At 41.2% G+C, this 23,268-nt stretch overlaps 2 protein-coding genes across 8 annotated transcripts in view; both read left to right on the top strand.

The window, feature by feature from the left end:
• The window catches only part of LOC143281496 (uncharacterized), an 11,647-nt gene extending 6,430 nt beyond the window's left edge, over positions 1-5,217 (top strand). Inside the window, exons 3-4 of the mRNA XM_076586705.1 lie at positions 1,699-1,855; positions 2,980-5,217. Coding sequence (XP_076442820.1) covers positions 1,699-1,855; positions 2,980-3,407 — 585 coding nt within the window. The 3' untranslated portion in view covers positions 3,408-5,217. The remainder of the gene's footprint in view (positions 1-1,698; positions 1,856-2,979) is intronic.
• Positions 5,218-7,089: 1,872 nt separating this feature from the next.
• The window catches only part of LOC143281330 (uncharacterized), a 55,008-nt gene continuing 38,829 nt past the window's right edge, over positions 7,090-23,268 (top strand). For 6 of the 7 annotated variants that reach the window (XM_076586526.1, XM_076586524.1, XM_076586525.1 and 3 more), the window contains exons 1-3: positions 7,090-7,180; positions 16,733-16,881; positions 20,845-20,976. In XM_076586526.1, the coding sequence (XP_076442641.1) occupies positions 16,870-16,881; positions 20,845-20,976 (144 nt within the window). In that variant the 5' untranslated portion in view covers positions 7,090-7,180; positions 16,733-16,869. The remainder of the gene's footprint in view (positions 7,181-16,732; positions 16,882-20,844; positions 20,977-23,268) is intronic. The other variant, XM_076586522.1, reaches the window with a different exon arrangement.

Genomic DNA, 23,268 nt, shown 5'->3' with positions numbered 1-23,268 from the left:
AGTGTTCAAGTAATATTGGTGATGGTAGTAGTCACTGTAGTATGCTGCACTTGCCACACATAGATTTCAGAGACAGTAACAATACTGTACCTTATCTATCTATCTCTCTGTGACTCACTGTCCCATCCATCTGTGAATCTTAGTGTATGGGGGAGTGAGGGGGCGCTGTCAGTGTGTGTGCGCGCGTGTGTGTGTATGTATGTGTGTGCGCTCGCACGCGAGCGTCAGTGTGTGTATGCATGTGTGTGCACGGATGTGGGTGTGTGTGGAGGGCCGGGGGGTGTTTTCTTCATTATGTATACAGTTCTGCATGAAAACTTTTTCCTTTCATTTATGTGTGTGCTATTTGTAATAGATGTAGATTAGCAAGGACAGATTGGAAGAATAGGCAATGCCTAAAATCTTAATCCTTGAATAAAAACGTTTTGAGTTCTGAGTTCTGAGTTCTCTCTCTCTCCCTCGCTGCGCATTTTTATAAATTACGTGTTGTTTCTTATAAATATGATGCTATAAATTACGTGTTGTTTCTTATAAATATGATGCTTATTATGGTGTTGTTCTTTTCTCGTTTTCTATGAATTTGTTAACGTTTGCTCATTTTTTGTGGTCTTCTTCATACCTTTTCTTTGGACGTTTTTCCCTTTCGAGGGCTGGAGGGGGCAATTGTTTGCTTGCTCTGGTGCTATCGGAAATAAGATTCATTCATTCATTTATCATTCATTTATTCCTTCCTTCCTTCCTTCATTCATTCATCCTGTTTCTCTCTCTCTCTCACTCACTCACTCACTCTATCTCTCTCATTACCATATTCATGTACATTGTTGTCATTAATGCAGGTATCATGATTATGTACTTGTAAATGCTACTGTGCAATTGAGTGTATTTGAATTTCATGTATGTTTTTCTATAACCCTTTGTTATCTTGTGAACATTTTGATTTCATTTCTTTTGCCCTGAGGGCTGGATGTAAAAAAGCATATGCATGCTTATTCCACTTCCCACATTAAAAAGATTCGTTCGTTCGTTCGTTCGTTCATTCTCATTTTACCTCTATCTCTCCTTCTCTCACCCCCCCCCCCCCCCCCCCCCCCTTCTCTCCCTCTCTCTCTTCCCCCTTCTCTCCCTTTCTCTTCCCCCTTCTCTCCCTCTCTCCTTCTCTCTCCCCCCTTTTCTCTCTCACCCTCTCTCTCTGTTTCCAACTTCCATTTTTACTTTTACTTCAGTATTTGCACGATCATAACTTCACACGCATTACTCGCGCACGCACGCACAAACACACCGACACACACACGCGCGCACAGAGAGAGAGAGAGAGAGAGAGAGATTAAAAAAAGTAATGTAATCGGGGGCTGAAGTCAGTGTTGGAATGTCAGGTTTGTTGTATTTGGTGGATCGGATTCCGATTTCGTTTACTTTCCGAGAATAACATGTTTTTTTCCTCTTGGTATTTACAAGCCTCCTTCTTCTTTACAGAAACACGCACGAGCGTGCGCGCGCGCACGGACGCACGTACGCCCACGCACGTATAGTCTTTCGGCGACTACTGTATCGCGGCTGTAAATATTTCTTTTTGCACGTGCACACGAGAACGAATTTCGTTAGTGTTCAAACACAGTTCACGCGTCTACTTCTATATATATTTTTCTTGGTGGGTTAGCAAACTTGAAATTTTGTTGAGACTTCTGACGACCACTTCAGCGTGAACTGCAAAGGCCCTTCAATCCTTTCACAGTGGCAAGCAGCAACGTCCGCAGAGGACTCTTGGCGTACCAGTGTGCAGGACACAAAGGTAGAGAAAAGAGAGCTGACCAGACCCACCTGATTTCTTCCAATTACTCCAACTACGATTTGGAAGGTAGGCCACGGAAATTTGCTAGGCCTATTCTCCCGAGTAGTATTAGTTGTAGTTGTTGTTGTTTGGAAATAGGACGTGTGGTTTGTTTGTTGTTTTTTTTTTTTTTGGGGGGGGGGGGGGTTGTTTGTGTGTTGGGGTTTTTTTGGCGGTTTTTTTTGTTTTTGTTTTTGTTGGGGTTTTTTTTTACATCACACGTTAACACAAATAGTGAACATGGATTTTTTTAAAATCCTTTAAGGGTTTGGTATTTGTTTTTCGTTCATATTTTCATTGATAATTCAATTTTTATCCATATTGTGATTATTTTGTTCTTAGTCTGCGTTTGTGGGATGTAACTGAGGTTTTTCTTTCGTGTATGACTTTTTTTTTTTTATAACCCTGCGATTGATAGGAAACCTTTAACCGTTGGTACATGCTGACATGTTTGTGTTAACATAATCTCCCAAACATTGGTTTCCGTGAATACTTTTACCACTATGACGAGTGCGGTTTTTCTTTTTCTTTTTCTTTTTTTTTTTTTACATAAAATTTATACGCAGAATCCCAGACATGCAAAGCCAACCCCACTGGACATAATACTTGATTTTATTACGACAAAGGGCATAAAAGGGGAAGAAGCCCACAGAATTTCAGTCTTTTTGATCTCCTCCTACCAGAAATACTATGGACTATGGGGTAGTGATTTTGTGTATACTACAGACACAGAGGGCCGAGACACCAGCAGGTCTGCACATTGCTAATCTTGGAGAACGGCAAAATTCCATCCTTATGTAGGTATACCCCACTGATACTGGGACACGTGCAGTGGAAAGACATATATAAGGGAAACGGTGGGAGGTGATCGGTTAAGGAGAAGATGCTTTTGGACTTTCGTGTATCCGGGAACTGTTGGGGGGTGGCGGGGAGAGAAGGTGGGGGAGAAGAAAGGGACACGTGCGAACGCGCACATAATTTTTTTTTTTTTTTTTTTTAATGTGTGTTCTCTAATTCCTTGCTAATGCATGTCTTCTGCTCTCCCCGCCCCCACTACTCTCCACCCCTCCACTTCCCCTTTCCACATGACATGAAACATGACGTGCACTTGCCGACATTTTCCTTCTGACATGTGATGTGACTGTCGCCAGTCCACACGTCACGTCGCACGCACGGCAAAAGGCAGCAGCAGCAGCAGCACCACCTCGATCAGTCGCAAGGGAAGCCGCGAAAACTGACCATGCATCCAGGGACGATTGAGCTCCTCGTCGTCTTTGTCCTCGTTGTTCTTGTTTTGCTCTTGGTCCACTGCCTCGACAGGCACTGCAAGGAGTCTCCAGCACAATCCCCACAACGCCAGGGGCAGGCACAGTGCTCCGCTGAAGACCCACCATCACCCAATGACAGCGGCTACTGTCGGTCCAGCGGCGAATCTGACTCTCCGGGCAGGAAGAGGCTGGCCAGGGAGAGCGACCCCCCTGCCCCCTATTCTGTGGTCAACGAGGTGGCTGGTCCTCCTCCCGACTACGGCAGCCTATACCCACGGTCTGCGATAGACAATGTGGTGTTTGATGAGTGAGTGTAGCGAGGGCGGCTGCTTGCTGGTGCACGTCCACGATTTTCTACTGAAGTCAGCAACGTGAAATCCGGATGTCCAGACCTTTTTGCAGGTGCCCAGAAAGTTGGGGCTTTGTGAAAGACGTAGGATACGCCTGGGCACATGAGTCTGGGGGTCTGCATATAAGTGGCCATGTTTTTCTTATTTTTCTCATTTTCCAGTCATTTGATGTGTGTGTTAAACAACTCATTTTAACTAAGCTAAGAATGGGGCGAGAGAATTATAATTATGAATGGCGTATGTGGTTCACTTAAAAGACGCCCTTCTAGTGTGTGTGAAAGCGTTGACATGTTTTTTTTTCCAGTCACTATAGGTCCTGTCCGTGATAAACAATAGAATATCGTAGCAAGATTTCGCGGGCGTGTGGTGTGTGCGTGTGTGTTTTTAAATAGTAAAATTGTGATTGTTTTTACAATTGCAACATTTTAGAATTTCATATAATTATTTGCTGATTTGGACAGAGCGCACCTTGAGAAAATTACACTTTTGTTGCGGACACAAACTCGATTAAAAAGATATATATACATAAAGGTGGGTTTTTTTTCTTTCTGATTACGTATTTAAAGTTTTGTGGAAAAGATTTGATAGATACCAACAAATGTTAAATTTTATCGGCTTTTCAAGATGAAGAAGACGCCTACTTTTATATACGATAGGGCTGTATAAAGATCCCCCGCCCCCCTCTTCGATGCCATAATTTCAATATGCGAGGCAATGATTATGCCTGTGTGGTCGATTGTCCTTGCATGGCATTTTCACATTACGTTTCAGCCAGTTCATGTCTCAGTTGTTGAGGTGTGTGGTGCAGCCAGTGATTGCTGTGACGAGTCTACTTGTGTTCATTTGTACTATTTCGTTTGTGTCACTGGGGGGAAAAAACATGACTATATAAGTTAAATCAATTGACAACCACGTAACTTGCCGGGTCAAAATAGTGCGCTTTTTAAATGTTTAATCAAAGTGAATTTTAATCTTTCAATGGCTCAAAAAATTTTGCATTTAAAGAATTTCATGCAAGGTCTTCACAATTTTTGTTTGAACTAATCCGCCGGCCTTGGGCAGAACATGACGGATGACTGAAGAGAAAGTGTGTGTGAAAGGGGGGTGTGGGGTTACCTGCGAGCGTGAGAGAGTGCACCGTTTGTGATTCTGATGCAGACACAATTTTCTGTCTTTTTGTATAATTAACTGCACGAGAGCCATAGCTATTAAAACTTGCTGATCTGAGACAACACTGATTTTGTAACGAGGACAGTGGTTATGACAATGAGTGTAATATATATATTTTTTTAATTATCCAGTATAAAATTAGAACCGCATTTCTGGGTGAGAGAGATGGGAAAGAGAAACCCAGACAGACAGTAAGTTCAAAACACAAGGCCAGAAATGCAACTAGTTTTGACATGTACTCATTTATTCAAAACAGCTGTCGTGAATGTTATTTTCTTGATTAAACATGTCGTCTTGGATATCGGGTTTATATCACATCTGTTAAAGTGTGACATAATGAAGTCATGCCTTTATTTATTGAGCCAGTAATATCAGATTTGAAAAATATATATATATATTATGCGGCGAAATACAGGAAATTATATCCGAATGAAAATCTTTGCGAGACTGACGAGTCAAAATCTTGCGAAACATGTCTCAAGAAGTAACGTGTTTAAATCATGTTAAATACAACATTCTGTCAGCGCAAAGTGCTTTTCTTTTGAGCAATATTGAGAGTACATTTCTGCACTAATTATGTGCCAGTGCCTTTGAAAAATAAATAAAAGATGACATGTTTACACTGAGGAAATTAGTCGGTGTTTGATGTGGACAGGTGGCAGAACCGTTCAGTCTTTGCACTCCTTGCGTCAGCGTGTGTGTGTGTGTGTGTGTGTGTGTGTGAGATCTACTGTAATATTAAATTTTCAAGCCCACGCGCATACACAAGCATGCACACCGACGCATGGCGGCACGCACTCGCGCGCGCGCACTAACATGCACGTGCGCCAGCTCGGTGACATATAGGCTACACGCTGACACTCAAGGCGTTGCGCACGCTTTCTATCACGAGTTACATCAGTGGGCGCATAAACAAAGACACAAACTCAGCGCGCACACACACGCACACGCACACGCACGCACACACACACACGCGCGCGCGGCCGGCACACTCAGTTGGCACTGACACACTGACTCTCTCTCTCTCACACACACACACACACACACACACACACACGGCACACACACACACAGACACACACACCGTCACACACACACACACACACACACGGCCGGCACACTCAGTTGGCACTGACACACTGACACACACACCGGGCACGCACACACACACACGGCACACACACACACACACACACACACACACACACACACACACACCGTGACACACACACACACACACACACACACACACACACACACACGGCCGGCACACTCAGTTGGCACTGACACGGCACACTGACACACACACACACACACGCCGGGGCGGCACACACACGGCGGCACACCTCACACACACACACACACACACACACACACACACACACACACACACACACTCACGGTCTCACACACACACACACACACACACACACACACACACACACACACACACACAGAGATGACTCGTCAGTTTCTTCAAGTTCCTTTTGAGGAGGTAATTTACAACTGAACATGAAATCATGCGCCTGAAACCGGCATATTGCACACGGCGCACACGCACACACACACACACACACACACACACACACACACACACACACACACCACACACACACACACACCACACACACACACACACACACACACTGTCACGGACACACACAGTGACGGCACACACGGCACACACACAGAGGAGAGAGAGAGCCACGGGGGGTTCAGTTCAGTTGGTGTCGCCGTGAGTCCTCAACGGCCACAACTTGTGAGAGGGGGCTGAGGAGAGTGTGTTCAACATGGCCTTTAACCTGATTGACTCAGTCGACTCGGAGTCAGACACTGACATGCTACACTGATTTTAGTCATTTTCCATTGCTGGGAAGTTCCGAAACTGTAGCCCCAGTTTCACATGTAGATTTTGTTGTTGTTGTTGTTCACTTTCACGCTGATAAATCGCCAACTGAATTAACGAATTGTTCAGATCACGGAGACGCTCATGTAGTACTATGCCTGGGTCTATATGTTATTGTTATGGAAAGAGACTGACAATTTATCGGTCGCTTTGGTCTAAGTCTAAAAAAATATTTGAGAATCAAACCAGCATTTTTTTTTTTCTAATTAACCTTCCTACCCCCTCCCCCGTCCCCTCCCCCCCCTCCCCGCCACCCCCCACGGGGCTCCCCCCTCCGAAAGATCTGATGCGGTTTGTGTGCCGGTGTGTGTGTGTGTGTGTGTGTGTGAGGCCGTGCCGTAGTGCGCGGTGAGCGCGCATTGCACGTGTCTTTTGTATGCGCCAGTGTATTCTCCATCTCATTCTGTCGTCTCATTCTTGTACCTATTTCTTTTCCCTTTAACAACGCGGACTTGAAAATCAATCTATAACCAGCGAATTTCTTGCACAAGACAGGACGACACGTCTTGAGTCATCGATTTGCCCCCCCCCCCACCCCCCCCTGAAAACCCGCAGTAACATAACATACAGAGTTGTAGCCCTTGGTTTGCCACAGTGGCCAGCTCTTCAGACAGACGAGAAGGGTAGCTGGAGGGTTTTGGATCATGGACCAACTTTCGTAAGTACGCCTTTGGAATTTTTGGAATGTTGCTTCAGTATTAATGGAAAATGAACGCATTTTCACAATTATGATTTATTTGTTTAAGAGCGAACCTTTGCTTTCATTTTACTATCCATTCTTTGGTTGGGATGTTCCGAGTGCGAGTTCGTCGACAGCAGACGTGAGTCAGTCAGCTATCGTCTGCAACAGTGTTCCAGTGCAAACACCCATTTGCTGCTAGCATGAAAAGATGGGCGTGGGATTTTCCAGGGAAGGTTACAGAATCAACAGAAGATTTGCCGACAGGAAATGAACGGGGATAGTGCATCAAGCGTTAAGTCCGTCGGGGTCTGTTGCACATAGGATGCGCTTTCTTTTTTTTATTTTCCTTTGGACTTGGTAAAGTGTTTACGATGGGACATCGGGAGTTCGAGAGTGATGATAACGATGGAAGTAGACGTCGATGATGAAATAGATTGATTTAGGTTCCGTTAGTGCTAAATACTTCAGACTGTTAAGCCAAACAAGTAATCATTATTTCTAATGCAACATAAATCATGAAATTTGATGATATAAGAATAAAGAGTAATAACTCTACAACAAAGGTTAAAGTAATATATACTTAATATTAAGTATTGATGCTTTTCTTCTTTTTTTTGCGTGTGGATAATATGCATTTTATTTATCTTTTTTTTTCAGTGCATAGTTATTACATGTTTGACTTTTTCAAAACCACAGGTGTGGAACTTATTCACACCCACCCACTGACTCACCTACTGACCCATTTTTTTTTGTATTGACCTTCCAAAACTCCCAATCCCCAAACCTCTCCAACCCATCCTTTGCTCATAACTATTTTATGTCTTTGACTTTCTTCCCCACATTTTCAGATTCACACATAGATATCTACTTGGACTCTTGATGTCCTTTCTCTTGCTCATAGTCGTAGCTCAGTCTCATTCATGTTTTTTTTTCTTCTTCTTCTTTTGTTTAAAAATGAAATTTACAATGTAAACTAAGACAGTAAATGAGAGTGAAAAATCTGGTATTATTAAGATTTTGCAGTTATACATGATAACACCGACACAGTTAAACATAATTATATATAACACCGACAGATTCACATACATATCTTTAACTTACACACATACATGCACACATCCTTAAGTATTTCACAGTTATGTGCACACACACAAAAAAAAACCCCAAAACAACAGAAACACTTATTCATGCGCGCGCGCACACAGACACACACACACACACACACACACACACACACACACACACACACACACACACACACTGAATGGATGACTGGAGAGAAGAATCAAGGGGAGTATCCAGATCAGAGTATTCATGAATGAATGGATACCAATTACATGTAGGCTTGTGAAGTGATGATGGTAATTTTTTTTTTTTTTTTTTTTTTTTTTTTTTTTTAATGTTGATGACAGGGTGGAAATGTTTGATCTGCTGTCCTGGATTTACTTGAGAGCTTGATCAATAACAGTGGGAAATGTGTATCCTTAATGAAAATTTTGCACATATTCTGCACAATCTTTTCTTTTTTGTTTGTTTTTTAACATGAAAGTTGAGGGCTTGCAATGGAGAATAAACAACTCACCACTCAAGCAAACCCCATGCTCCAAAACTTAAGGTATGACAAAAATTGCCCAACTCATAAAATGTGTAAAGCTCCAGCCACAAAAGCAATATATGCCATCCCCTCATAGTGCTCACCATTGTAATCCAACTTTGCCCTCAAAGTTCAAATGCCAGTAGAGCCCTATTCATCAAGAATAAAATAACACCCTGTTGACAGTCTATAGGTCAGACGTTGGGATCAGAGTTACACCTACTACAGTATACAGATCCTTATCAGTGTTGTAGATGCTGTTGAGTAATACTGTTGATGATGGCAGATGAAACAGGGTGGGCATAGTTGATGTGCGATCCTGGAGATAATTGTGACAACAGAGCTCAACCAGAACAGTTGGAAAATGTGTTAGGTTAAAAAGGTTAAGATGAGGCACCATGGCAGAATCATTAGGTGTACTACTGATCCAGTATTCACCAGTGATCAACATGGTGTTGTGTCCCTGGGAAAGGCAGTTTACTCCAGTTTGTAGCCTTCATTGAAAGGCTGTAAAAATTCTGCAATCCACACACAAGTTGAGTGCATGCAAGGGAGGAAACAGTCTCACACCACACAGACAGACCCCAAACAACAAACTTTGTGGGTGTGGACACAGATTTTCAGCAACAAAGTGGGGACATTGCCAGCATGGAAATGGTCATGCTTTCCCCTCAATGTAGTTAGTAAATTAAGGGCTTTGTTGCAGCGATGGTTTTTGTCTTTTGAATGTCAGTTACAAACAGCCAGCAAATTTGGTAAAATGCCAAGCAAGTCACTTTACATTCATAAAAATAAAAAAAACTGCAGCAGATGTTTATGAAGATATGTGCAGCTTTCAATATAGGGTTGTTCCTGGCAACATTCTGGAGAAAAATCCACTTATATAGGAAAAACAAATAAACTGCACACAGGAAAAAAAAGGGTGGCGCTGTAGTATAGCGACGCGCTCTCCCTGGGGAGAGCAGCCCAGAGAAATCTGTTGTGATAAAAAGAAATACAAATACAAATAGTTCAGATTTTGGTCTGTTTTAGAACGATAAAAAATGTCTCTTGCTGTATTAGACTGAGAATTTTCACTGAGGCAAAACAATTAGATGAAGTTACTTCTAACTCAGTCACTGTTTGATAAAACAGTGAGAGATTGAATGCTTTCTGATTTTGTTGTTGTTGTTTCGGTCACTTTGGAAACTTTCGAAAAAGAAATTATAATGATGTTTAATCTGGTTCAGCAATAATTATTTCAGTTAATTATGTTGATAATGAATTCAGTTCTTAACTCTTTACATCTTATTTGCAGTCAGGTGAATTTAAGCAGAGTGAACAGAGAGAATATATTACAACAACAAAAACAAAAACAAAAAAAGTCAAGTTGTTAAGACACAACAACTTATGTACAGTTGATAAATCAACTGAATGGGAAGACATAGATTTATTGAAATATTTTAAATCATTCTTGAAAATTCTTGCCCCTAAATATGTCCAAATTGTTTATTTTATTTTTTTCAAAAGAGAGTGTAATTGCTGATTACAAGATAAAGAAAAGCGTGGCAAAAGACATGAAAAGTATCCAAGCATGCATATGTAAAGCAGCAGAACTGTGTAATTCATACCAGATGTGGACAACAGGAAAGTCTGGCATTTTGTACCTATTGCTCCTAAGTGCTGGTGTAGTGTCCAATATGCTGTGGCTGTGCATCTGGCCACGGTGGCAGATGTGTTCAGTTACACAGTGTCCCTTCAGGTAAAAAGTCATGTCTTTGGCCACGGTGGAACAGGATGAAATCATGCAGAAAGAAAACAAGCCTTTGACTGTGCATGCATCAATAGACAGGAAAAATAATGGGAAGAACTTCAAGTAACAGCACTTGCTGTTTTTCTTACACACTGTGTGTCTGTGTGTGTGTGTCTGTTTGCGTGCGTGCGTGTGTTTGTACATGTGTGTGTGTCTGTGTGTTGCTTTAACATGGAATGACAGCTGCCTGTTGTGCATTCCCTAGATAAGAATGGTACATACTCTAAATAGTGCTATGAGTTATTGTCAGCTCACAACACATGCATTGGCAGTGCTTATATTTGGTTCTCAGGTTTACACATTTCACATGCACATGCATACGCTTTCCATCTGTCTCTCTTTCTCTCATTCATTCTTGTTCAGTCATGTTCTCAAACAACATGGTCTGTAGATCTCTCTCTCACTCTCATGAACATTTACACATTAAGTTCACTGACTGCAGTGACTTCCACCACTCAGTACATGTGTGTATGCACATGCACATCCATGCACATGCAGTCTCCTCTCTCTCTTATATGCTCAAACATTGTTGACTAACTCTGACCATCCTACACATACACTTCATATTCACCCATATGCATGCATGCTCATGCACAAACATGCATCTGCATTTGCACACATACATGTTCGTACACACACATACACCCACTCACTGACTGATACAGGGGTCTGCTACATTTCTAAGAATACTGAGGCATGAGCTGTTAATTTGTGAATATGTTGTGTATTTATTTGTTTCAACATCACAGTAGGATTGCATAAGAACATGCATTATTTCCCATACTCTGACACAGTCCGTGTTTATCAGACAGGTATGATATACCAGTTTTCATCCCTTTTTGGGAGTGGGGGGATGTCACTGGTTAAGTATGTTTTTTTTTTTCCTTTGAATTATTTTCAAGACCATGCATACACTATTCAGTTTATGACAGTTTCTATGCAGGATGATTCATAATCTGGGGAAAGTTGTACCATTCTAGAACTGTTCTGGAACCCACGACCCGGTAGCTGCCATTCCCACACCTGTAACCCAGTAGGCCTGACTCTGACACTCCCCCCCCTTTCCTCCCTCCCCCACTCTTACCCACATTCCCCTGTTGTTGGCGGGCCTCCTGGCACCTGGATGGGGAGGGAGAGGAGGGCACAGGCAAGGGGTTCAGCACTCCAGACTGTAAGGAACAGAGCTGGTGTGCGTGTGAGTGCCAGGATTACAACTCTCTTTAGAGTGCTCCAGCCCTGCGGCCACGTTTTGTGCCAAATGATGAAGAGCCTTTCAGCTTGAGGGCAGAGAGAAAAGGAACCACAACCATGATCTATGAAGAAGAGAGATTGAGAAGATATGTCTCTTGATCATGGTGCATCACACTGATCTGCAAAACCATGGAAGTTGTAGTGAACAGCCATACCTGAGGCTTACAGGAGTGTTGAGAACAGTTGAATACTAAACAGTTATGTGCTGCCAGGGAGTGTTGTTAATTGAGTGGTGATGTGTTGAGGACCGTTGTATTGTGTTGTTTTGTAGTACTCATCAACAGCAAATGCCTTTGGTTGAGCCTTGGTGTTGCTTTGTGTTCATCTCCTTCCAGTGCTGTTGATTGTTACAATGTTTGAAAGACACTTCAGTACTTTGTGTTCGTCTCCTGCAAGTGATGTTGATTGAAGAATGTGTACATGAGAGATTATGACTTGTGTCAGTGCAATGTGTTGATCTGCTGCAAATGCTGCTCACTGAGCAACGACCATGGATGACAATTGATCAGCACTTAGCAAGCATTCATTTCCTGCAGGAGCTATTGATTGAGAAAGGTTTTCTTTACATGGTAATTATTTACAATCTGGTCTGTGGAGAAAACAGAGGCTGTAACAGTATGAGTACACAGAGGCTGTAACAGTATGAGTACACAGAGGCTGTAACAGTACAAATTAATGACAGTGCTGTGATTTCTCTTCTCTCTTTTTTTTTTTTCTCCCCCCCCCCTCCCCAATGCTTAAAAAAAAAAAGAAAAAAAAGAATAACACTAACAGGAACAAGTACAGGTTATCATCAGAGAGCTTCTGGTGATATGATACTATCAGAATTGTTATGCAGCAGCATTTTGTGTTTTTATAGAATATTCTGCTTTTTGTAAAGGCCTATAAGGCAACATGTTCATGAGCAGCAAGCGGTGATTAGAGAGGTCTTCCCTCACATGTGCATTCCCAGTAAAATGTGCATCCTGTTTTGCAAGGCAGTCTTGGTGTTTCATTATTGGGATATCTTTGAAGTTATTCTGTGCTCAAGGGTGAGGCAGTATTTTATTTTTTTTATTTTCTGCTTCATTTTACATACAGATTTATTTACATAATCTGTTTTATGTGCTTAATCATGACATTGTCCTTCATGTGTGTTACATGCAAATATGAACACATGTGCTATATGTGTAGGCATACACAATGGTGTATATTTACAGTGTACTGCATTTGATGGTTACGTGTCCATTATATATCCTCAAGTGATTTCGTTATAAATATGCTTGTATGTTTGATAATAGAGTGCTGGTGTCAGGAAGTGAGAACAATTTAGGCAAGGTATGACTTGTCACTTTGTGCAGTAATGAATAAGACAAACTGTCATAAAAAAAATAGGACAATGTTATTTGACTGTGCCAGACACAAGGTAAGACACTGGTCTTCAGCTGAGTCTGTTCCAGCTTTTCTCACGAGCTATGTTACCTCCATCCTGTTGTCTTTTCATTCAATTCAAACCAAGGAAAGCCTGTGAATAGGAAGTGTTAAACAGTACAGTGATTTGGAAGAAAACTGTACAAATAGTGTTTGGAAATGCGCTAGCATTTGTATGAACATGATAATTCTATCATTGATATTATGATATTTGTGTTTGTATGAACATGATAATTCTATCATTGATATTATAAAAATATAATATTTGCATAATTCCATCATTAGTGTTATTTGCATATCAATATATTAGTCATTACATATGCAGGGTGAGAAAGAGAAGGGTGGATGGGAGAAAAAGTGAGCCTCAGCCAGACAGGGGCAGAAATAGTTCTAGACACCCTGAAAGACTGACAGACAGATAAGCTGACATGGACACGGGTGTACAGGTTGTGTGTGTGTGTGTGTGTGTGTGTGTGTGTGTGTGTGTGTGTGAACCTGGAAACTGACTGTAAGCCTTCTTTATACATATATAGTAAGCTCACTATAATGCCAGTACACACACACACACACACACACACACACACACACACACACACACACACCTTTCAGTCCTCTCATCCCTACCACCACCATCACCCTTCTCACACATGCACACACAGGATTCATGAAACAAAGTTGTTTTGGTTTGGTTTGCAGTTGCCAGAAGAGACAAACATTGTTTTTCTTGAGCTTAAACCCCATCGACAGTTGAAAGGAATGTTCGACTCCTGCAATCCCTTTCACTGGAGAGGATAGAATAATGGGAAAGGATGTGAGCAGATGCAGAAACTCTCCTCTTGCCAGCATGCATGGTGACTGGTGTCTTGGACACATTCCCAGACAACGGGAATTAGTGTGGGTTTTTATGCAGAGGCAAAACAGTGAAGAATGCAGTGCAGATTGTGATGACTGCCGCTTCCTCTGGCGTTGGCACGGGGCCAAGAGTTGGGGGAACTCTGTGTAGCTGGTTGTCATCTTCTTTCTAATCCTCTTCTCTGCCTGCAATTTCCTTTCTGTACATCTTGGCCTGATACACAAGAGACAGGATCATGATAGATTATAAAGCTGGGTTAAAGCCATGGTTAAGGAAGGTATTGATTCCAGTTGATAAACAATGTTTTGGTGTGTCTTAGTTTGTCAGTGTGTGTGTGTGTGTGTGTGTGTGTGTGTGTGTGTGTGTGTGTGTGACATTAGATCTCTATTTAAATGAAATTACAGTCCAGCTGCATTGTTACGTTTTAGAATTGTTTCCTTTGCATCATTACCAACTAATTTTACTTCTGATTAAAGAGTTGTGTACAGTGTTTTCTTTGTTTTCCCATGTAAGTCAGTTCATTTGAAAGGTGCAGCTGTTGATGTTTAGTTAAATGCTTCTCATGCATGATGCATCGCAACAGATACACATGTACATATTAGATCCGTACACACTTTTGAAGTACACGTGCAGGAATGTGGTGCATGCATAATTGTATTACTGTATGTGTGTGTGCGCGTACACGCCTCTGTGTGTGTGTGTGTATGTGCTTGTGTGTGTGTTCAGAAAATTCCTATGACTTCAGATGAGAGAGAGAGGGGGGGGGGGGGGGAGAGCATGTGTATGTGGGCATGAGATTCAGAGTTTACAGCATTGAGTTCAGTGGTCTGCACATCATGAAAGATTTACACACATAATGATAAACTGGTGAGTTGACTTTGGTGTATCAGAGCTTGCATGTTGCTGCCACTCATCCTTCCTTCCAGAGTCAGAGCCCCTCGCCAACTTTGCTCCACACCTGTCATCACAGTCAGTGATACATGACTCTTACCACCTTCAAATCTTTTTTACAGATTTTTTTGTTTGTTTGTTTTGTTTTGTTTGTTTTTTGGTTTTTTGTTATTGTTGTTGTTGTTGTTTTTAATCTCTGTAGAAATAAATCTTCTCTTTATCCCAGCACAGTCAGTGGTAAGCGAGAGTAAGTAGGTGTAGGTATGTAGAAATTTGTGTACAAATTCAGCTCAGGGTAACTCCTGAAAAAGCTCGGGTATGTAAAATGTTCAGCCAAATAGTTTGGATATCTCTGAATGCCTCCAGGTGTGTACAAGTTCCGGTTGAGTGAAGGATATCTCTGTTGAATGCCAAGAAGGCCAGGCCAGGCTCAGACATTGATCACCAGTAACTAGACATTGGCTTTCATCTGACTGACCAGTGGCAGGCAGGGGGACATGTTAATGAAAGCCTGTCAGTTTGGAATGTTTGTTCAGACCAGTCAGGTAGCTTGGCATGCACTCAGTCAGCTATAGCTGTTGTGGAGTCATGTCATCAGCGTTCACCTTCTCTCCTTGTACTTACAAGGTTATCTCCACTACCAGGTTGATTTGCCTTTGACCAGTTGAGGAGGGGGGTAATCATTGATTTGGTAATATACTTCTTTTTTTTCCCCAGGGGAAAAGGGATACTGAAGAATTGATACTCATTCATACACATTCATTGACTTATTGTTTCCTGTCTTAACAGCACAGCACAGTACAGCAGATAAAATGACATTATAAATTGTGAATAGCATATCAAACCATAGCATATCAAATCATACCATACTATACCATACCATACCATAATATGCTGTTAGTTAAAACCAAGCATATTGATGATTTGCTTGAATCTCTCTCTCTCTCTCTCTCTCTCTCTCTCTCTCTCTCTCTCTCTCTCACACACACACACACACACACACACACACACACACATACACACACACACAGAGAGAGAGAGAGAGTATTATACACATCTACCTACATTACAATAGAATAGAGAATAGAATAGAATGTCTTTATTACCAAGTGCACCGGGGTCACAAGGAATATTGTACCTATATGTGTGTGTATGCATAATTATGTGCATACAAACATTGCATGCATGTGTAAATGCACATCACTTGTCAGTCCACATGTGTGTCCACACACTGACACACACACACACATACACACACTCATGTGTGCATGCATGCGTGCACACATACACACCTGCACTCACTCTCACTCATTCACTCACAGAAGATGTGCTTATCAATATGCACACTTACACATATTTTCACTGAAACTGAAGATCAGTTTCAGTTTCAGTTGCTCAAGGAGGCGTCACTGCGTTCGGACAAACCATATACGCTACACCACATCTGCCAAGCAGATGCCTGACCAGCAGAACTAATGTATGTGAAGGATTTTTTTTTTTTTTTTTTTTTTTTTTTTTTTGCTGCCCCATCATTTGCACCGTTTCAGTGGCACAGTACTCCCATGCTGCTCACTCAAGTCCCCCATACATGGCCACACCCAGATTCATCACAGTCCCAGCAAAGCAAATATGTTTGTATAACTTTTCCCATGCATCTTCATTCATTTTTATAATATACTTTTTGTCTAAATGCACTTTTACGCAGTGCTCCATTGCTATGATAATGTGTTTGTGCAGGTAACAGGGGCAGTAAAAGCCATCACATGAAAAGGCCATCTGCAGAAAAAAAAAATCTATAAAAAAAAAAGAAAAAAAAAGTGCTGTAATCTCACAGTTGTTGGGGAACCCAAGTGCCCATATCTGCCAAAGCCAAAATGGCTACACAGGTAAGAGGTTTTTATGCTGTTCTGTTTCACTACTCAGGTAACGTCTTTAGATTACACAGATAGGGTTTTTAGAGTACATAGATGAGGTTCTTGGAGTACACAAGTATGGTTTTTAAAGTACACATAATATAGGCTTTTCTAATACACAGGTAATATGTTAAGATTACACAGGTTAGATTTTTTTTTTAATGTAGAGTTCTGCTGTAATGTTTTGTTTTTTCAGATTACACCGGTCATATTTAGAGTACATAGGTAAGGATTTTAGAAATTTGTAGACAATACTGACAGGGTAAGTTGGGTTGTTTTTTTTACTTGTAAACTGTAACTCTCTCTTTTTTTCTTTTTTTTTAAGACTACACCAATGGAGTTCTTAACCTGGAAACTTTGTTTAAGCAGTCTCAACAGTCTATTTCCCGGTCCCGAATGGTGTAGATTGTTGAGGTAATGAACTTCTCCACAGCCCTTCTCCCTTGATACTCTCTCCCAAACCATGGAATCCTGGCCATACTACACCTACCATGGAAGAAGGGAGGGAAGTACTATTGAGCTCAATCTTTGGTTTGGACCAGCCTTTCTCCTTACCTTGCCCTTGAGAAGTGGCCGGGGAGCTAGTCCTTCCAGGGGAATGAACATTGGTCCTGTACTGTGTGCAGTATGCCCTATGGTGTTAAGAAAAAAAAGACCAAGAGCGAGAGGGAAAAAATGAGGGAGGGAGAGAGAAAGGAAACACAGCTTTTGGCTGAACTGGATTGTAAATGTCAGTTAGCAGAAAACACATGCAGACAGGAGGTGGAGGAGTGGAGGAAAAAGAGAGAGATGCCATCTCAGCCTGTGTGTTGATTTGGGCATTTACCCAGTGAGAGCGCACTCTGAAAATAAATTGTGATGCACCAGGACAGTGCAATATGATAATCATACAACACAAAATATATTTTTTCGTGCTAATTATGACATGTTATACAAAAAAATCTCAAACAAGGATTTTTTTTCTTTTCACTAAGTGCTCATGCATAAGCTTTTTTTCTCTCTGATACAAATATGAATGCCTTGCCCCCCATCCAACCCCAACCTTTAGAAGCAAAACAAAACTATGATTTTTAGTCTTTCTCACTTTCTTGTACAGACACAACACAACATGCACACACAAACACTCACTCTCTCTCTCTGTCTCTCTCTCTCTCTGTCTCTCTCTCTCTCTCATATCTTTTGCTCAAAGTTATATAATTTAAAACATAACTTCAGACGTGCTCGTACATGTACAATACAGGCAGGCATGTGTACACTGTATGTCTGTGTGTGTATGTGTGTAAAGTTAGTTTTGTTGTTGTTGTTGTGTGTTTTTTGTATCAGTATGTCAAGCAGTTGTGCATGTTACTGCATACAATGTGAATGCCAATATATGGGGTTGTATATATGCATTTGTGCATATATCCATCAATTTAACAAGATCTGTGAAAGCATATAATGATATATTAGTTGTATGGGTGTGTGTGTGTTTGTGCTTATGTGTGTGTGTGTGTGTACACTTGTATGTGTTTGCGTATGTGTATCAGTTTTACTTGCAATATTATACCACATGTTATCACAATATCAGGCTGTTCACCAAGTGCTATTTGTTATGGTTATCAATGAAAGTAAAGTGATACAGAGGGCATAAAAAACAAAAACTGGACCCATAGCCCCTTATGAGAGGTAGGTAACTAGATTTCTCCAACTATAGTCTGAAATCGGACCAAAGGAAGATTTGGAAAACGCCAGCAACTGCTTGTGGAATTGATGTTGCATGTTAGTTATTCCCAGTGGAAATGGAAAAAAAAAGCCAACAGGAATTTCATCCACCAGATAAACAAAGCATTCATCGCTTGAAACTTGCACCACAGTTTGCACCTTGTCTCTAACCTTCTCTGACCTGACAGTGCAGTGAAGTGGCGTTCATTACTGTGTTGGCAACAGCACACAGGCGAGTGAAGACAAGGCAAGCCCACAGCCTCATGTGTTTTCAGGGCTCTTGAACTTATCGCCTGCCAGCTTCGTCAAGCTAATCAGCAAGAAGGAGAGAGAAGGGGGATGTTGTTATGCAACTGGGGAGCAGTCTTGTCAGTTATCTCATCATCTGTCTTTGAGGCGGGCTGAGGCTTGTCAATTATGTTGATTTAATTTAATCTCAAGGCTGCTGTGCATCAGGGTTTTTTTCTGGGCAAACTGCTGGCTGGGCAGAGGTGGCAACTATGCACTTGTTTTGAATCAAAGTTTGAAGTACAGTGGCAGTGCTGGGTGTTTAAATGGAAGAGAAGAGAGATGGCATGATTAAGTGTTTTATTTGCATGCCTGGGATTTAGATTTAGATTTTATATGCCTTAATTTAATAGATCATAAAGTGATCAATTCATTTAGTATTTTCATATAAAGTAGTCCTAAAGTTAAACTGTGGCTTGCTTGTTCTTATATTTGCATTGCTGTCCTCTGTGTGTGTGTGTGTGTGTGTGTGTGTGTGTGTGTGTGTGTGTGTGTGTAAACATTTCCCCATTATATATATTAACACATCCACCTGTCAATATTTTAGACTGTCTACAGTCTCTCCCCCAACCCTATTCCACCTTCCTTGTGTGAGTGATCTTACTTTTATGATGGAATGATTGTCTAATTCTTTAGAATAACTGTTGCATTAAACAGATTTTAACCTTTTTATTTTCTTTCATGAGCCTGAAGGCAAATATCTGTACTCTATTTCAGACAGTTTCTGTACTGTGTTTCAGACAGTAAAATAAATTTTAGAAAAAATAAAAACAAAACCATTGTCTTAGTCTGTTTTTTATCTTTCTTTCATATGTTCTTTTTTTCCATTTATTATTCCTTGCGACTACACATATAGCAACTCTTTTTTTTTCAGTACTTACACTGTTCCTATGTTTTGTGTCCATGTAATATTTGAAAAGAAGTTCTTGTCTGCTTGATGGGTGTGATGTAAGAGTTCTTAGAACCTTAGGCAATGGCGGGTGCTATAGCCAGGTCTGGTGTAGTGCTTCACTCTGACACCTCAGTGTCTGGAATGTCCAGTGTAATTGCTCGGTGTTTTTAGACCGCTCTCTAGAAGGTCTGGTGGAGTTGTTGGTTCTTTTTGGCCAGCTCTTTGAATATCGGGTGTAGTTGCTAGTGTTGGGGAATGTCTGCTGTAGCTAGTTCTTTTTTAGACAGCTCTCTGGAATGATGGGAGTTGTTGCTAGTTTTTCTTGAATGTCTGGTGTAGTTGTCCGTTTTTTAAACTGCTCTCTAGAACGTATGTCAGAGTTACTGGTTGTTGTTGTGTTTTTTGTTGTTGTTGTTTGTTTGTTTTTTAGACTGCTCTCAGAAAAGTCTGGTTCCCAAATCCTGGCAGTGCCAGGTGAATGTTGGATGGTGATTTGCCCCTCCCTATTTGCCAGGGGGTCTATATTAGTGCAGTCCTGCTGGGATCACAATCCGTTCAGTGTGTTCATGTATTTAGATTGTGTTGGTTGGGTCAGTTTCCATGGACTGCCCTGTGAGGATGTTTTTGATACACATAATATTATATGTGAATGTGTGCATGCCCATGAGCATGTGCATTTGTAAGGTAAGGTGGATGGGTGTTTTGTGCATATATATGTCAGTATGTTTTATGTGTAATGAAATTTCTGAGTAAATTGGCATTTAAGTGTCTTTCTAGCTCCTTTTTCTTGTAATTGTTTTTCTCAGCTCAACGGAGGTAGGCTCAAGATACATTTTTTTTCTTAATGGATAGCTCATGATACACACACACACACACACACACACACACACACACACACACACACATATATATATATATATATATATATATATATTCTAATGACAGCTTTGTAGATCTTTATCACTATTATTATTAAATGGAAGCAAATAGATTTTGATGACATATATCAACGTGGACACTATTGACAGGAGTTCTGAATGTGTGTGTGTAATCAGGATGCGCACAAAGAGCTCTTCCTTGATATGCTGACGAAGGAAGAGAAGGAGGCCCTCCTCACAAAGAAGATGGAGGACCTCCGCAGACAGAACCAGGCCATACAGAAACGCTATGAGGTGAGACGCAGAGATGTACGTATACTGGCTTTTTTCCCCATTTGTTCCAATGTACATATGTTTATTATTGCTATTAAATGAACTGGGAGATGTTTGATGCAGTATTTTATCAACTATTTACAATTAAATATTGTATTTATCTGAATTTTTGGCAACTTTGGGATGTTTTTTGTTGAAACTTTCACAATGGAGGCTGATCATGTATACAAATATTATATGCTTGTGCATACATGTTCACAACCAAGCTCACAGAGACATGCCTTCATACATACATGCATGCATACATGCACTCACACAGTTTCAATTTCAAGGATGTGTCAAAATATGCTGACTGATCCATATTAAACACGCCACCACATTTGCTTATGGAAGAAAGAGCAGATGCCCGACTTACACATAAACCCAACACAGTGGTCAGGCCAACTTAATTACACATCTATCTATCAATCTGTTCATATATACACTTGTGTGTGTGTATGTATACAGGGCTTCCGTTAACGCACATAAGTGCGTCCCTGACTCTCTGAAATGAGAGAGGACGCACTATAGTTTTGGCTAGGGAGTACACAGGACAAACTATAAAATCGGTGTCAATCGAAACATGAATGAGTCACAGTCAAAAAACAGTGATCGCTTCTTCTCATTTCATTAGTTTTCAGTTGGCATCTTATCTTTGCAAAATCAGTGACTGCTGCAAAGTTCACTACTTTCGTCTTATCTCCCATTACAGAAAACTATTGCCCATTTCCGGTACACTCACGAGGCTTGTCAAATATTCCGTGATACTGTTCGAAATAAGAATGCCTCTAATGGCTTGAGGCTCCAAAATGCAAAGAAGATAAAAGGCATATTCTGAATCAGCCGACATTGATAAGCCAGCTTCAAAAGGGGGTGGATCGCCGAAAAAGAAAAGCCACACATATCAACGTTCATGGGAATAAAGAATTCATATGGCTGCAGTATGACGGAGATGCACATGTAATGAAGTGCAGAACTCATGTTAAATTCGCGGTCATGTCATCCTGCAACTCCCAGAAAAGAAATGCATTTGTGACAGGATTGACAAACTTTAAAAAATCGGCCTTGTACGGCTTTTCATTTTCACTAATTTCAGTAGTTCACACATCTCACTCTTTCTCTCTCTGCCACTGTGTGCATATCTGTGTGTATGTGTGTGTGAGAGAGAGAGAGAGAGGGGTGGAGGGAGCAGGGAATGAGTAGCCTGTCTGTGTGTGTGTGCATGTGTATCTCTCTCTTGTGTGTGTGCATCACTCTCTCTCTCTCTCTCTCTCTCTCTCTCTCTCTCTCTCTCTCTCTCTTGCGTGTGTGTGCATGTGTATATATCTCTCTCTCACTGAGGGAGAGAGTGTTTGTGAGTGAGTGTGTGCGAGTGTGTCTATCTCTTTCACTCATTCATTGTCAGGTTGTGTGTTTGTGTGTGTGTGTGAACTGACTGAAAGGCAGTGTGTGGTGTGTTTGGATGAAAGAATGGTTTGTTGACCTGTGACTGATCGGACTCGCTAGAACCACATGAGGACCCTCTAAAATACCTGAGTGGGAGTCCTGTGGACTCTCTGAGGAAACCAAGTGTAGGAAGCCCTGATATATATTTGTATTTGTATTTCTTTTTATCACAACAGATTTCTCTGTGTGAAATTCGGGCTGCTCTCCCCAGGGAGAGCGCGTCGCTACACTACAGTGCCACCCATTTTTTTGTATTTTTTCCTGCGTGCAGTTTTTTTGTTTGTTTTTCCTATCACAGTGGATTTTTCTACAGAATTTTGCCAGGAACAACCCTTTTGTTGCTGTGGGTTCTTTTACGTGCGCTAAGTGCATGCTGCACACAGGACTTTGGTTTATCATCTCATCAAAATGACTAGCGTCCAGACCACCACTTTCTAGTGGAGGGGGAGAAAATATTGGCAGCTGAGCCATGAGCTCAGATTGTCTCGCTTCCTAGGCGGACGCGTTACCTCTAGGCCATCACTCCACGCACATGCAGACAGACAGACACACAGGCACTTACACACAGAAACACATATTCACAATCGCTCTCATGTTGGCATGAGATGTAAGAGGTGTGATGTCAGTTCAAATTTCGGCAGCTCCTGTCAGTGCCATAAATCTTTGCATGTGTACATCTACATGCATTGTGTTAAAATCAAAAATATCAAAAAATCTCAAAATCAAAAATATCAAAAAATCTCAAAATCAAAAATAAATGTTAAAGATCTTGTAATCCATGTCCACATTTGGTGGGTTGTGAAAACAGAAATACACCCAGCATACATCTGTCTCCTTGTATTG

The sequence above is a fragment of the Babylonia areolata genome, chromosome 4 (assembly GCF_041734735.1).
Source record: "Babylonia areolata isolate BAREFJ2019XMU chromosome 4, ASM4173473v1, whole genome shotgun sequence".
NCBI lineage: Eukaryota > Metazoa > Mollusca > Gastropoda > Neogastropoda > Buccinidae > Babylonia > Babylonia areolata.
This window is presented reverse-complemented; position numbering and strand designations above follow the sequence as displayed.